At 57.5% G+C, this 15,710-nt stretch overlaps 2 protein-coding genes and 1 long non-coding RNA gene across 17 annotated transcripts; 2 read left to right on the top strand and 1 right to left on the bottom strand.

Annotated features, from left to right (window-relative positions):
• Window positions 1-252: 252 nt before the first annotated feature.
• Window positions 253-5,623, top strand: Csf2ra (colony stimulating factor 2 receptor subunit alpha). 9 transcript variants are annotated; one of them, XR_015636804.1, is made up of 12 exons: window positions 253-322; window positions 1,293-1,369; window positions 1,473-1,639; window positions 1,770-1,887; window positions 2,495-2,624; window positions 2,740-2,906; window positions 3,642-3,769; window positions 3,988-4,017; window positions 4,234-4,325; window positions 4,561-4,657; window positions 4,760-4,841; window positions 4,955-5,198. XR_015636804.1 is itself a non-coding variant. In XM_087584275.1 (12 exons), exons 2-12 carry the CDS (start codon window positions 1,300-1,302, stop codon window positions 4,982-4,984), a joined length of 1,185 nt encoding a protein of 394 aa, XP_087440401.1. In that variant the 5' UTR covers window positions 253-322; window positions 1,293-1,299; the 3' UTR covers window positions 4,985-5,339. The 9 variants fall into 9 exon arrangements, 6 of the variants coding, with proteins under 6 accessions (XP_087440401.1, XP_087440405.1, XP_087440404.1 ...); XR_015636802.1 differs by having other exon boundaries at window positions 3,958-4,017; XM_087584275.1 differs by having other exon boundaries at window positions 3,958-4,017; window positions 4,190-4,325; window positions 4,955-5,339.
• LOC100365289 (rCG57257-like) lies at window positions 5,600-7,888 on the bottom strand. Its single transcript, NR_131072.1, is given in 3 exon segments — window positions 5,600-6,538; window positions 6,678-6,797; window positions 7,101-7,888. It is a non-coding gene; the product is annotated as an rCG57257-like (long non-coding RNA).
• Window positions 7,172-14,909, top strand: Ppp2r3b (protein phosphatase 2, regulatory subunit B'', beta). 7 transcript variants are annotated; one of them, NM_001446707.1, is given in 13 exon segments: window positions 7,172-8,421; window positions 8,504-8,695; window positions 9,616-9,722; window positions 10,033-10,135; window positions 10,448-10,522; window positions 10,692-10,778; window positions 11,655-11,814; window positions 12,147-12,195; window positions 12,293-12,382; window positions 12,724-12,899; window positions 13,074-13,186; window positions 13,504-13,610; window positions 13,976-14,909. In NM_001446707.1, coding segments are annotated over 13 exon segments (1,653 nt in total). In that variant the 5' UTR covers window positions 7,172-8,094; the 3' UTR covers window positions 14,043-14,909.
• The last annotated feature ends 801 nt before the right edge of the window (window positions 14,910-15,710 follow it).

Here is a 15,710-nt window from a genome sequence, read left to right as displayed (position 1 = left end):
CTATGCGCAGATGACGTCACAACGGGCGGGGCTACACTGCCTGCACTCACTTGGGTTCCGATGATGTCAGCATCAGTCAGCACAGGCCCCGCCCACCTCGTACCTGTCACTGGGCAGCAAGGTCTGTGTGTGGCCCCACTGTGTGCAGGGTGGTGAGGAGCGAAGCGGCCCCACAGCCTGGACGTCGGTAACGACACTCCGCCCCTGTGGCCCCACTGCGCGCCCCGCCCTGCCTCAGGGGTTTCCCAACCCAAAGATGAGGAAGTGGGAGCAAGGGACACAGGACGCTGCCCAGGCCATCTCAGGCATCCCCCTGCCTCAGGTGAGTGACCCCAGCCCAGACCCACCCCGCCCTGCTCAGCCGCACCTCGTGATGACGTCCGCTGCCCTACTATGTGCAGGGATCACACCCAGCCCTGGGCAGGGCAGACAGTGGGTGGGGGCCGGGGACCCCGGGAGTGAGGGGCGGAGTTAGGGGAGGGCAGCACCTGAGGACCTACTGTGTGCTCCCTCTGTGTTCTCCCCCCCCTCAGGGGCAGGGGTGAGGTCCCAGGTCAGGGCCCTGCTTCTAGGTCGCCGGGAAAGGTCAGAGGTCAGGGCCAAGCCCCAGGGTCGTTGTCAGCCCAGAACAGACCCACTGTGTGCGTGGGGTCCTGGTGACTGGTATGGGCAGGGTGGGGGGGGTCACTCGGGGTCGCCGCAGGGCATCCTGGCAGGTCAGGGTCAGCAGAGTTCCCTGAGCTGAGGCAGGGGCATGGCTGGGAGTGAAGATGAGGGAAGACATGAGGCAGGGGGATGACTGAAAGTGATAGCTCCGCTGTGGGGAGCTGAGGCAGGGGCCTGTCTCCGACCGCGACCCCTCTCCCCCTCCCGGCGCCCGGCCAGGGAGACCCCACGGGCCCCACCCTTCCCCCCACTCCACAGGACCCCGGCGGCGGGCGCAGGAGGAAGCAGGGAAAGAAAAGAGGAAGCAGCAGGGGCTCGGCCGGGCCGGGGCTGGGGCTCGGCCGGGCCGGGGCTGGGGCTCGGCCGGGCAAGCACTGAGACTGTGTCGGGGCGCAGGGAAGAGCGCTACCCCGACCCCGCCTCCCATCCCACCCCAGGGTGGGGGAATCTGTGAGTCAGGGTCGGAGCTGAGGCAGGAGAATAGCCAGGATAGCAAAGTAAAATTTTCCGGGACTGGGGGCCCTGGTCCATGCCGCTGCCAGGCCACGCCCAGGCGTGTGAGTGACAGGCGGGTGAGACCGCTGACCCCGCCCCAATCTCTGCCCCCACCACCGCTCTGTTTGCAGTTGGGCCATGAGCATCATTCCCCTGCCTCAGCTCCTCGCCCTGCTCTGCTGCTGCGGACTTGCTGCTGCTACTCAGGGTGAGAGACGGGCAGTGGAGGGCCAGGTCATCAGGTTCACATAGGGTTATCGGGGTCACATGGGGGTCACACGTGGGTCACACTGGGGTCCCACCTTCCCCAGGCCCCACAGACCCGTCCACGCCCCCTAACCTGGGCCTCGCCCACTTCCACAACCTGACCTTCGACCCCGGGACCTGGACACTGAGCTGGGCCTGTGGCGGCCATGATGGGGCAGTGATGTCGTGCACGGTGATTGACCAGGAGGCAGGGATCCGGCGCAGAGTGCGGGTGAGCAGGGGTTGAGACCTGGAAACCCTGGCGGCCAGGACGTCAGGATGTCTGCCCGCGATTCCACTTCCTGTGGTGATGACATCACTTCCTGTCTCATGACCTCTCTTCCCACCCTGGACACCCTCAGTCCCGGGGCTGCCGCTGCCGGTTTCAGCCAATGGAGTTACACCGCGGGGTCGACCTGGAGGTTGCGGGGGACAAAGGCCATGCCCAAGTCCATCAGACTCTGCGCTTCGAGAATGAAGGTGCAGGCAGCAAGGCAGGGGCAGGGCCCGGGCAGGGGCAGGATGGCGTCATTGGGTAGGGGCGGGGTGGGTGGCATTGGGTGAATGGCTCCAAGACATGGACGTGTGGTAAGGTCATTGCCGAGGAACAAGCATGTCGTCAATGCCCCAGGGTGATGTCATCGATGAGGTCAACATCCTAGGCATGATGATGTGACTGATGATGTCATCGATGACATCACTGTGCTCAAGATGGCTGCCATAAGGCAACATGGGCATAACATCGCCAATGACATTGTACATCATCGCAAATCTGACCATGACATCATCGATAACATCACCTCGCCCCATTCCCCAGTCACTGTGTGGTCACTACGGTCCCAGGCACAGATGATGTCATGGGCAATAACATTACTGCTTCTCTGGGACAACCTCATCGATGACATCACTCACCTCGCCTCGTAACTCACGATGTGATCGATGATGTCGCCTATGATGTCACAGTGGTGTGACTAATGATGTCATCTATGATGTCACTGCCTGTTTTGGACGATGTCATCCATTACTTCGCTTGTGACGTCACCGATGATGTCACCACACCCTCACAGCAGTCATCTTGCCCCTGCAGGTGCCCCAGGCTCCGGGGCAGAGAACCTGACCTGTGAGATCCTTGCTGCCCACTTCCTGTGCTGTTATTGGGCGGTGGGGCCGGCTGCACCCGATGACATCAGATACTCACTGCGCGTGCTCAACGCCACGTGAGCCAGGGGACCAGATGTAGATGGCGGGTGGAGCCATGTGATGTCAATGATGATGTCATCAGTGGGCGGGGCTAGCTACGTAGTTGATGTCTGAAACCTGACCTGCCCACAGTGGTCATGAGGTCGCCAGCTGCTCCGCTGCCCCCGGAACCCCACCCACGCGTTGCCAGGCTGATGATCTCACACATCTGCCCCGCCTCGCATACATCGTCGTCACTGGGCAGAGCCGGACGGGGCTGGTGCGGTTCCTGGATGCCGTGGTCAACACCAAGGGCATTGGTGAGGGGCGGGGCCTGTGTGGGACAGGAAAGGGCTTAGAAGAGGTGGGCTCCTAACTGGTCAGAGCAGGGCCTATGAGCTTATTGATGAGCGTGGGCGGAGCTTGCAATTGAGTGGCAGGAGAGCAACTGGGCCTGGATGGCGCTGCATGGGCTGGGCTGGGGCTGTGAGTGCTGAGTGAAGGGGCGGGGCTTGGCTGTGATTGACAGGTCAGGGGCAAGGCTTAGGATTCAGTGCTAGGAATGGGCCAGGCTCTGTGACTATTCAGCAATGATGTGTCAGTTGAGCAACAGCTGAGGGGTGGGGCATAGATTAAGAAGTGGGCGTGGCCTGTGGAGTGGGTGTGACTTTTTGGGAGGGCGGGGCTTGGACAGGAGAGACGCTTGATTTTGAGCGCCACCTAAGGGTGGATTCAAGACAAGTAGGCCGGGGGTTGGGGATTTAGCTCAGTGGTAGAGCGCTTGCAAGGCCTTGGGTTCGGTCCCCAGCTCCGAAAAAAAAGAAAAGAAAAAAAAAAGACAAGTAGGCGGGGCTGAGATAGGAAGTGATCAGTGCCCGTGTTTGATTGATAGGAGGTGGGCAATTATTTGGCTTAGAAACTATGAAGTGGGTGGCACTGAGGCAGATAGTGGGTGGGACTTGGCTTTGATTGACAGGAAGTTGGCAGGGCTTCACTGACACCCCAGTGACTGTGCCCGCCCTCACCGACCCCGCCTCCCATCCCGCCCTGTACAGAGCGCCTGGGTCCCCCAGATAACGTCTCTGCCTCCTGTAACTTCTCCCACTGCACCATCACCTGGGCTCCGCCCCCTACCTGGGCGCCTATGACGGAACAGGATTTCCGCTTTGAGATCGAGTGGAAGGTGGGCAAGGCCTGTGGAAATGGTGGTGGCATTGTAGGGGGCGGGGCTTGGAGTGAGCATGACCTTGGTGGGTGGGGCCTTGCGATTGGGGCGGAGCCCTGGGCCAAGCGGGTAAAGCTTCCGGTGGGCGGTGCTTGTGTGTTGTGGGTGTGGCCATATCCCCATGGGTGTGGCTTTCTCTCATCCAGTCCTGCCCACCCCTTTCTTCCTCCACTCAGAAGGCGGAGCCCAGCAGCATTGCCCAGAAGGTAGGGCCACCCCAGTCTGACCCCGCAGCCCCCATGTGACCCCGCCACCCCCAGGTGACCCCGGGACCCCTGAGTGACCCCACCAACCCCCAGTGAGTCCGCAACCCCAGTTTGAGCCTGAAGGAATCCCTTGCCCTCTCATGGCCCTGCCCACCCCGGACCCCACCCCCAGGTGGTTATCGCAGGGCGCGAGGACAACGCCTTCGCCTTCCCCAGCCCCGCCCCCCGTGGCCGCCTCTGGGTCAGAGTTCGTGCAGGGGACACACGCAGTGATCGGTGGAGCGACTGGAGCCCCGCCCTGGAGCTCGGTGACAACACCGGGGTCACGCCCACTTCCTGCTTGATGATCTGACCCCCCCCATTAACATCAAAATGTGGAGCACCACCCACACACTTCCACTTGTGCTAATGAAGGGGCGGGGCTTACAATCACTTTCGGTTCTTTGTGGGCGGGATTTCTGGTTTTGCCTTCCGACCCCGCCCGTCCACTTCTGAGGTGGGACTTCTGGTTCTGTGACCCCCGCCCCCTTCCCTCCCTCACAGGCTCGGAGGCCACAACCCCGCCGCGGGCCCTGGTGTTGGCGGCGTCGAGCTGTGCAGCCCTGCTGTGTGCGCTGGCACTGGGGGCGGCCTGCAGGAGGTGAGGCGGGGGGAGGGTATGACCGGGAGTGAGGGGCTGAGGCAGGGGAATGCTGTCCACTGCGCGTGACTCTGCTCCCTGACCCCACAACCGGACCCGCAGACTCGCGCTCTCACGCCGCCTCCTCCCCCCCATCCCCGGGATCCGGGACCGCGTATCTGATGACGAGCGTGTCAACTCGGAGGTCAGAGGTCATGGAGGGAGGGGGGCTAGGGGGTCAGAGGTTCTCCTCACCCTAGCCCCACCCACTGCTCCTGGGCGACCTCTGACCCTGTCGGTCCCGCCCCCTCCCGGCAGACGCTGAGGAAGGACCTGCTGCGGCCCTAGACCACGCCCACCGCTCCCCGTGACGTCGTTGGCTCAGTTATGTCAGACAGGAAATCTCACCATCCCACAATGATTGACAGCTCTCACAGGGAATCCCGCCTCCGCTGGGACCAATTGACATCACGGACAGGAATACCCGCCCCTGTGGCCCTGATGGGCAGGTCCTGCCTGGCTCCCATCCTCCATCTCTGACATAAATGCTGTCTCTACTGTGGTCGTGGTCATGGTCATTGGGGTGGGGCCGGGCTATGATTGACGAGGGTGGCACCTCCCCCCCCTCTTCATGTCAGAGGCCTGGGTGGCCCAGCCTGAGTGCAGGTGCAGTGAACAAAATAAATGAAGGACAAGGAAGGAATGATCTCGTTAGAGGGTAAAGCAATTCTCTGACGACGCCCAACATCGTGTTAGGGTTAAATTCTCGGGGTCATTGATGACGCAAAAGACCAAGCTGCCTAATGACACCTGACCATCGCCAATCCTGGAATTGATCGTGAAAAACTCAACACAAATCCACTGACTCAGAAATGGGACAAGGTTGCTGTTCTCTCCGTATTTTCTGAACACAGAATTTTAATGTTTAACCAGCAATAAAACAACTGAAGGAGATCAGGGGAATAAAAACCACAAAGGAAGAAGTCATTTTTATTTCAGGTGATGTGATTGCACACAAGTCAGTCAAAAAACCCCACAGACTGCTCTTGCAGCAGATGAACACTGTGAGCAAAGTTGCTGTGTACACAACCAACAGAAAATAAACAAACCCATGACCTTCCTATACACAGACAAGAAAGGGACTGAGAGTAGGGAGACAAAACACGGCTCGCTAGCCTCGTGTACTATACGCAGGAGAAACTGAAAAGCCAGCGACTGCCTCGCATGACAAGGACGCCAGTGTTAGGGGAAAGAAACTGAATACGATGTTAGAAGACTGAAAGACCTGTCACGCTAAAGAATGTGTAGACCTAACATAATAAAAGCACAGTCTCCGAGCTGCCATCAGATTTAAAACAATCCCTGCCGAAATTCCAACACAAACTTACAGACATTGCAATACTCAATCACACAGGGAAAAACAAAACCAAACAAACAAAAGGCCAGGGTAACTAAACCATCTTGCGCAATTGAGGTCCCCGAGGTAGGCCCATCTTTTAATTTGAGGTGTCTTCCATACCCGAGTGCATCGTCAACAAATGGTGCTGATTAGATAGTTGCAAGTCAGATGGCAAAATAGCTCCATGTCCTCCAAGTCCATGTGCATCAAAGACCAGCACGAAACCAGACACACAGAACCCATAGACTCCATGTGTCAGTGACTGGGTGGGTGACTGAGTGGCAACACCGCTATTTAATTTAAGGATGTGGTTAGTTTAATAAAAAGGTCAGCAAGGTATTGACCTAGGAAGCAAAAGTCTGGGGTCAAGGTCACCGGAGGCAGCCAGAGATGGGAGAACTTATCTCAGGTTCATTCCAAAGAGCCCACAGGTGTGGCTGCGCTAGAATCAATGCCCCTCCCCAGTAGACAGGGGCCACCATGGAGTACAGTAATCAGGGAATCTGTGAGAACAGGAAGTAACATCGTTAGGGAGGAGGTGGAGGGGCCCCCTGTGACCTCAGCCTTGAACCCCTTAGGCGATGACGCTATGGCCAGGCCACACCCACTCCTGCCAGTGACCCTGAAAGCCCAACCCCTCACCTGCCATTTAGGGTCCACACTGAGGGCGGGGTTAATGACGTAATCACAACGGACCGAGGTTACTTCCTATCCCTGTGACAGGTCAGAAAGTCAAGGCAGGGAGATGACAGGTAGTGAGACCTAAGGCGAGATGACATTACCTGTCAGTCAGCTTGCAAAGCAGGGCTTCCTAGTCAGGCCAGGCAACCTCAGATTTGCAGAATCTGTACACTGAGCGCTCATCAGAGACAAGCAAATATGCAGATTTTATGCAAACGAGGGTGACAATGACCTGAGTCCCAGGGACTTCATGTCCCCGGTGAATATGCCCCAGTGTGCATTTGAGGTCATAATTCCCCGTCGGTCACGCAGGCAGACCCGCCCACTGCTTTCATCATTTAGGAGCAATTGAATCAGAGTGGGCAGGGCAAGAGCTAGACTCACAGCCTCTGTCCCGTCCAGTCACAATGACTGAAACGCGCTGGATCACAAAGCACCGCCACTGCGCATCAATAACATACACTTCTGCCAGGCTGTCGGAAGAACCTCAGAAGACGTCACTGCACGTCTGCTTCCGGTCCCCTCTATCGCTGCAACTGTGACGCCATTATCAAGAATCCGTGACGCCATTATCAAGAATCCGGATCACCACTTTGAAAGCCGCTGCCCAAGTCCTTCAGGACCGCCGCTATTCCGTCGCTCCCGGTGACACCATCGCGGGGCGCCGGTGCCCGGAGCGCGTCAGTCTTTAATGGTGTCCGGGTCGTGGTGTCATTGTAGCGCTTCGTGACACCATCACGCCGCGCCGCATCGGTCCGCTCAGGTTTCATACGGTTCTCCGTGGCCTTGTCGCAGCGGCTGTGACGTCCTCAAGCCGCAAAGGCTCCAGTTACCCAAGTCCGGTTCTGTGACTCGGCCTGTTTCCTGTGGTCGCGCCATGACGTCCTCAGGCTGCGCCCGCATCCTCCCGCTCTTCCTGTTCGCTGAGGTCGCGCGGTGATATCAGGCCACGCCCGGATCTCTCAGCTCTGCCCTTGTTTCCACAGAAATCTGTTCTTCCTGATCCCCGCGACGCCATCATTCCTAGCCGGGAGTGCCTAGCTAAGCGTCCCCCGCAGGGGGAGCATCGGGCGCGTCCATCGCCGGTTCCCGAGTACGTCCGTCTGTCCCGGTTCCGACCTCTCCCCAAGGTCCTCCATCCCCAGAAGCCACCGCCGCCGCCGTTGAAGACGTTTCACTCCTGTCTTCCTGATTTTTCCCGTCGCACTCTGTGACGCCTCCACGCCGCGCCGGTATTGCCCCGTGTTCTTGAATCCCGCAGTCGCGCCAGTAACGCCATCACTCCTCGACGGAAGTCCCGGGCCCCGTGTCAGCGGCGGGCGTTTTGAAGCCGGGGAAGCGTGAGTCCATTCGTCCTGGTGCGGACCCCGCGTTCGCCATGGCGCCCCGGAAGCCGCCGCCGTCGCCGCTCCGGCCTTGCCTGCAGATGAAGGTTGACGAGCTCTTCCTGCGCTGGCTCAGCGATCCCGGCACACAACGCGCACTGCGAGCAGGACTGCGGCGCATCCAAGGACCTGCGGTGATCCTCGACCACACAGTGACCCCCAACCCCGCCACGGCCCTCGATTCCGCCACCAAAGCCATTGCTGCTCCAGCCAAAATTGCTCCGCCCGACCCCGCGGTGACCCCCAACCCCGCCGCCATTGCCTCTTCCACCGCCATTACTAAATTTTCCGCCTCACGAAAAAGGAACAGGCACAGAGCGGTGAGTGACGTTCCTGGGGGCGTATCAGATATTGGTGAATGACTCCCGGTGACCACGCGGACCCCTCTGACCCCGCCCCCAGGTCCCTCCCAGAGGAGAGGAGCCTGGGCCGAAGGCCCCACTCCCAGGCCGAGGAATTCCCGCCTTCTACTTCCCGCGCGGGCGCCCGGGACAGGGACCCGATGTGGACGACGTAATCGCGGATGTGGAGCGCGCATTCGCCAGGCTGCCGAGCGGGAGGGCGGGGCTGCAGGATATGGGCGTTGTTGCCAAGGTGTGCGGGGCCCTGGTAGTGCAAGGTTGGCAGTGTGGGAGGGGCCGTGGGTGTTAGCCAAAGTTGTGGACATTAGCACTACGATGGCGGTGGGCGGGGCTTTGGGCGGGGCGGAGCCTGGGGTTGTAAGAGGGGCTTTGAGGTAGGTGAGGTGAGGGAGTGAGCGTGGCTGGCAGAGTGGCCGGGAAATGCCCTGTAATCTGGTTGGGGAGAAATGGTGGCCTAGGGGTGGGTTTTGGGCATAGGGCGGGGATTTGCTGTGTGGTTAGGGCTGGAGCCGGTGATGGGCGGGGCCAGCACTGAGCTATGGTCAGTGATCTTTGTTGGTTTGGAGCTTGGTTACGGGCCAAGTGGGCGGGGTTAGGCACGGAGGTGGAACCTGAGGTGTTTGGGCGGGTTTGGGACTGTGGTGGGCTGGGCTGTAGAACTGAGAATGACAGTCACTGGTTTTTGTGTAGAGATGGAGACTACAGTGGGTGGAGCTTTTTTTTTTGAATTTCAAAAAAATATATATTTTCTGTGGCTAAGCGCGTGAGTTTATATATCATTCACTATAGGTCTACATTTTTACCATCTTTTCACTTTGATGTGAATCTTTACGATGCCTGTCGCAAATTAAATTGATAGGTCAGTTATATGAAGTTTCTTAACTATAGCTAATATTACACCACTTCATGTGGCATAGTCTCTACCACAGTTTTAGAGCTGTTACATGTTACAAGATCCAGTCTTTTTTTTTTTCATCTTTATTAAATCGGGTATTTCTTATTTACATTTCAAATGTTATTCCCTTTCCCGGTTGTGGGCCTGGTCACACCCACAGATCCTAATTACTGATTTTGTTCACTCCTATACCCGACTTGCTACCCTGCCCACACTCTCCGTGGATCTGCTTATACTTCTGGTGGCCACACCCCCAGGCCTGCTGCTGCCCACTCTACTGGAAGGCCCCACTGTTCCTTGCTGCAGGAGGTGGAGCACAGGGCGGCTTTGTGAGCGCACGTGACATCATAGGCCTGTGGAAGCCGTGAGTGCAGCGGAGGGTGGGTCAATGGGCGGGACCAGGGTGATGGTCACGTCACAGTCATGCCCCTTGACAGAATTAGGTTACATCAGGGAAGGATGGAATGATTGTATGTGGGGTGGTTCGGACGGGAGGTGGATAATTGATGACATCACATATAAGGGCGGGGCATGTTTAGGGCTGCAGTGATGTTATAGCCATGCTGCCAGCTGAAAACCAAATGGTTTACATGGGGAAGGGCACCATGGTTGCTGGGCGTGGTCGGACCGGGCAGGGTGTGGCCAGGGTTGTAAGGTCCCAGCCCTGTCCCCAGGATCCTGCTGACCTGCCATGACGAAGCAGCCCGCTTCGAACGCCTCCTTGGTGGACCAGGGGACGGTGGCCTCAGCCCAGAGGACCTTGCACCCCTCGTGCAGGTAGGCAGGACTGGGGACAGGGGTGGGGAGCGTTGGACACACCCACTGCTGGGGATCCGGACCCACATTTTCTGTTTCCTGGTTTTGTCCCGGTTCTCCCAGGGTGTGATTTTATGTTGACCACACCCACTGGGCTGGGCCATGCCTTGGCCCTAAGCCATGTCCTGGTCACTCACACAGAGGTCACGCCCCTAACTCAAACACTCAAGTGTCTTTTGGGTTTTGGTCACACCCCCTTCATCCAGGCTCTGCCCCATGGTTCAGGCCCCTCCCTGTGAATGTCCTGCACCATCTGTCCCCACCCTTCTCCAGGATGTTGCGGACTCACATCCTGGCCTGAGCTTCCTGCGGGAGGCAGAGCCGCTCCGCCGGGATTATGTCACCACGGTGAGGACACGCTCCTATTGCCCTGTGGCTTCTATCCACGATGGCCACGCCCTCCCGGATTCTGCCCACTCAGGCCCTGTTAACCCTGCTGGGCCCTGGTTCAAGTTCTCTGTAACCCCGCCCCTCCCTCTTGGCTCCATCCTGGCTGTGACACTGGCCCCGCCCACAGGTGACACAGCGTGTGTTCTACGCTGTGAACCGGTCTTGGTCTGGGCGGATCTCTTGCCAGGAGATTAGACGAAGCTGCTTCCTGCAGGTGGGTGGGGCTTTCTGCAGGTGGGCGGGGTCTTGGTGGGTCTGATGTTGACTTTCTGCTAGTAATGGGGCTTTCTGTCCTGGGTGGAGCTTCCTGCCGTTGGGCGGGGCTTTTGTGTGTGTGGCAAGTTGGCATGGCCTGCACGCTAGGTCGTGGTCTTCATGGAGGCGGGCCTCTACTTGCCCGTCACCTGTGGATGATGCTTAGGTGGATGGGGTTCTTTGTTGTTGCCTGCGGTGAGCGTAAACTTGTCGTTGTGTGATGTGGGCTTTCTGGTGGGCGAAGCTTTTAAGGATCCTGGCTCCTGCTGTGTATGGTGCATTATAGGTGCGGCTTCTGTGGGTTTGTCCTTGCCTTTCATGAGATGGGTGGAGCCCTGGTGGGTGTGGCTTATCTCGTGCTTAGCTATGCATTGGGCGTGGCTTATGGTGGGTATGGTTTTCCAATGGGCGTTGCTTTGTGGATTGCGGGGCTTCTTGCTGGCCAAGCCTTTTCTGTGCATGTTCTGTGGATGTGGCAAGTAGGCGTGGCACGCTGTGTGTGGTCCTCGAGTGGGTGTGGTCTACTCTGCTCTTTGCTCTGTTCTGGGGTGGCTTGAAAAGTTCCTGACTATGCGGGGGTATGGTCCATTGTGCACGTGACTGTGGTGGGCGGACCTTGTGCTCCTTTCTCTGTGTTGGGCTTGTCTGTGTGGCTTTCTGGTGGGCGGGGCTTCTGAATCTCTTGGTCTCATGTGGTTGTGATTCCTTGTGGATGTGGTTTGATGTTGGGTATGACCTGAGATGTTTCTTTGCTCTTGGGTGTGGCCTCTGATATTTGCCATGTGTAGGTGTGGCTTTGTGGTAGGCGTGTCCTCACCCCTCCTCCATCCCCTAGGCCGTGTCCCAGCTGGAGGCGGAACCCAACCCCGGCCGTGCCACACCATCATTCTTCTCCTATCCCCACTTTTGCGTCATTGTCAGCAAATTTCAGGCCCTGGATGCTGATGGCGACGGCCTGATTGATAGGCACGACCTCCGGCGGCATGCGGATGGCGGTGAGGTGTGGGGCCAGGCACTGGGTTGGGGCCACAGGTGGGTGGGGCCTCACTTGGGAATTGCCTTGAGTGGGAGGGGCCTTGTGTCTAGAGCCTTTGGTGTGAGTGAATGGGGCATGGCCTAGGACTGTGGGTGGGGCTTTAGGGGTGATATATCCTGTTGTGGGCTGGGCCTCAGCTGTGCACTTCTTAGGGACAGGGACTAGCATCATGGGCGGGGCTTGAAAGGATGAATGCATCTGTGATGGGCGGGGCTGTATAGGTGGGCAGGTCATTGATTGAAAGTCTATTGGGTGTGCGCGGCCATCCCCAACCTCAGCCCCGCCCCCCAGCCATCTCCTCTAGGATGATCGACAGGATCTTCTCAGGCGCAGTGACCCGGTATGACCCCTGCATGTGGCGGGGCTCAGGGTGGATGTGACATCATTGGCCATGACCTGGGGCTGTCATGTCATCGCTGATGGCCCCACCTCCGTAGAGCACGGCCATCCCCCGAGGGTGGGAAGATGGGGCTCGCGGACTTCGTGTGGTTCCTGCTGTCGGAGGAGGACAAGACCACGCCCACCAGGTAGGCTGGGCTAGGTGGAGCCAACGTTGGGCGGGCCCAGGGGTGGGCAGGACTGGTGTGGGTCAGGGCCGGGGCATCCTGTGACTTCACAAGCCATGCCCCTCTGTCCTGAGCCATAGCCACAACCCTGAGCTCTGTTGGCTCCACTCACAACGACCCCTGACCACGCCCTGTTGTGGCCTGTGATGTCATTGCTTACACTGGTGTGGCCACGCCCTCTGCCCTGTCCAATACTGTAGTCTTGACCCCTCCCCTTCCTTATGACACCAGCTGGACCCTGATGCCAACCCCGCCTCTAACCCCCGTTGTGACCTCCCTGACCCCCCTGGTCCTCCCCACAGCACTGAGTACTGGTTCCGCTGCATGGACCTGGATGGGGACGGCGTCCTTTCCGCCCCAGAGCTCAGCTTCTTCTACGAGGAACAGGCGCAGAACCTGGCAGCCCGGGGGGCGGAGCCTCCGCCCTTCGCTGACCTCACCCGGCAGGCCCTTGACTTGGTGCAGCCACGCTGCCCTGGTGAGCCCAGCCCCGCCCCCTGCTTCCCCTGTGTGACTCTGTGACCCCAGTGTGGTGCCTATGACGCCTGTGTGACCCCATGTGACGCCCAGGTTACCCCCCTGTGACCTCCATGTGACCCATGTGAACCTCTGTGATACCACATGACTCCATGTAATCCCTGCCCCACCCCAGGCCAGATCACGCTGGGCGACCTGAAGCGCTGCGGCCTGGCGGGCGAGTTCTTTGATGCCTTTTTCAATGCTGACAAATTCCTGGAGCACGAACGGCGGGAGCCAGCGGGGCCTGTGAGGGTGGGCGGGGCTTCCTGTGGGCAAGGCCTGGGGTGGGCGGGGTATTGGGGAGGGCAGGGCTCCCTGTGGGAGGGACAAGCGTGGGCATGGCCTGAGCATGGGTGTGGCACTGTTGTGCGGGGTCTCCTGCTAGGAGGAGCTTCGGGGAAGGGGCAGAGCTGACTTGAATGGTGGGCTGGGCTGATGCAGGCCGGACCGCAGGTAGTGGGCGGTGCTAGAAGGGCGTGGTCATGAGTCCCTGATTGTGGGAAGGAGCTGGGGTGAACAGGGTTTGCTCAGGGGTCACCCTTAGGCCTTGCCCATTCTCCCAGGCCCCGGATGCCGACCCCACCCTCTCCGACTGGGATAGGTTCGCTGCAGCGGAGTACGACTTCCTGCTTGCTGAGGAGGCACAGGATGATGACGCGTGGGAGGAGGGGTGAGTGGGGGGGCAGGGCTGGGAGACCACGCCTCTCATTGTGGACCATGACTTGCCAGGGGAGGGGTCTCCTGACCCTTGAGGAGCCATTGCGGTGGGAAGGCGGTCAGTCACTGCTCTCCCTGCCCCTGGTCTAAGCAATGCCCACTTTCCTCCCACATCCCACCCTACCTGTCAGTACCTACGTCACATTAGACACACCCCTTATTCCCAACCACACCCCTCTGTCACCTCTGATCCTTCCCCTCATTATGGCCTTGCACATTGGCTCTAGCTCCGCCCAGTTTCCCTTGGTCATGTCCCTTTCTGCCTGTCAGTGCCCAGGTCCACCACGGCCCCGCCCCTCATCCCAGCCCCTCCCCCAGGTCTGAGTCCCCGCCCAGCTCCCCGGATCCCTACGACTTCGCAGATGACACCCTAGATCCGCTGTGACGTGCGTGGGCAGGGTCGTGGGACATACTGTGCACCCTGCCCGGGGTCACACAGGATCACGCAACTGAGGACTACCTCCTCGGCGGCGGTGAGTTCAATCGACTGAGGACAACCTCGACACTCCCATGACATCCTGTGACCCCACGTGACCTCGCACCCCACTGTGCGCAGAACCGTCGTCTGTAATTTTTGAATAAAGAGTTCAACGTTTCCATGGCCTGCAGTCAGTGTCTCTCCCGGGACCCTCGGTGGGCGGGGCCCGGTTTGTTGATTGGCACCAGGGCGGGGTAGGTCACAGCGAAGACTTTCGTCCTGGAAGGATTGACCGCCGGGCTGGCAGGGGTTGCGGGTGACATCACCAGGGTCACGGGTGATTGGTTGATGGGCAGCGTGCTCTGGACTCTTTCTTTTTTAAATGTATATTATATATTGTATTCTGTATTATATATTATATATTGTTTAATTGTTATATATTATGTATTTTATATTTATATATGTGTGTATATATATACATACATACATACATACATACATACATACATACGGTCAACCAATTGTCCCATTGGACTTTTCTTCTTTTTACTTTTTGTAGTTCAAAAATGAGATCGACCAGTTGTCCTTTTGTTAAAAGTCACATATTAACACTGCCTGCAGACTTTTTGTAATTAAAGAAATTAATATATATGTATATGTAAATTATATGTATATATAATTTTTAAAAAAAGTATGAGGTTGACCAGTTGTCCCTTTTGTTCTAAGCAGAGCAAAAGCATGAATCTACTAATGTGATTGTAAACATAAGGCTGGGTAAAAACTTAAACCTTCGAACGACTGAAGAATAAAACTAAAACTGACTGGAAAAAAAAAGCCTCCAGATAATGTTTACCACTTCAAGATGGCTGTAATTATGGTTTGTGTTCAGTGATGACATGGAATGGACAATAAGATAGCGGAGGATCATCAGTAGTTGAGGTTGATATGCAAGGTGCTGTGGTGGGTGCCTAAAATCTTATAACCCAGCTCGGTCTCACTTCTACCTCAGATACATTCATCCAAATTTGATGGAAAAATGTTAAATGCATCCATCAATGCATGCAAATCCCTTTCTACTTAATATTTTTAAATATGTACAAATGCATTGGAAAAGCAAGGAGAATCAATAGTAAAGTTAAATCTCTGGGCAGATGTAAGTTTACTTTAGCATTTTGGGGTTTCTCTTTGCACTGTTGTAGGGAGTGGCGCGGCAAAACAAAGATGGCACCGACAGCCAGCCCCGTCTGAATGCGCAGGCTTGTCCCCTCATCAGGGCAGCTGTATGATCCGGTGCCCTCCTGTGGTGAACAATAGTACTTCGCATGCGCAGGTTTTGCACCTGGTGTCAGTTGGCCGGTAATATGCTAATGAGGGGGCGGTACCATGCTGGTGGGGTGATTCGTTCTCCGCCAATCCCTGGAGGACAAGTAGTGGGGTGATAATGGGGTGACCCGTGCCCCACCAATCCCTAAGAGATTATTAGCATACTGTTGTGTATATAAGGTGAGCGAATTTGCCGCTCGTGGTCCCGGTATCAGCAATGAAGGTGTCCTGCAATAAAGGCTGTTGACAAGGATCCGACGGTGTTACGTCTTCCTTGCTGGACAAGGTGGGCGCTACACACTGTATCTACTC

Source organism: Rattus norvegicus, chromosome 14, assembly GCF_021556685.1.
Source record: "Rattus norvegicus strain SHRSP/BbbUtx chromosome 14, alternate assembly SHRSP_T2T, whole genome shotgun sequence".
Taxonomy (NCBI): domain Eukaryota; kingdom Metazoa; phylum Chordata; class Mammalia; order Rodentia; family Muridae; genus Rattus; species Rattus norvegicus.
The sequence above is the reverse complement of the archived record's forward strand: the minus strand, read 5'-3'. Positions and strand labels throughout refer to the sequence as shown.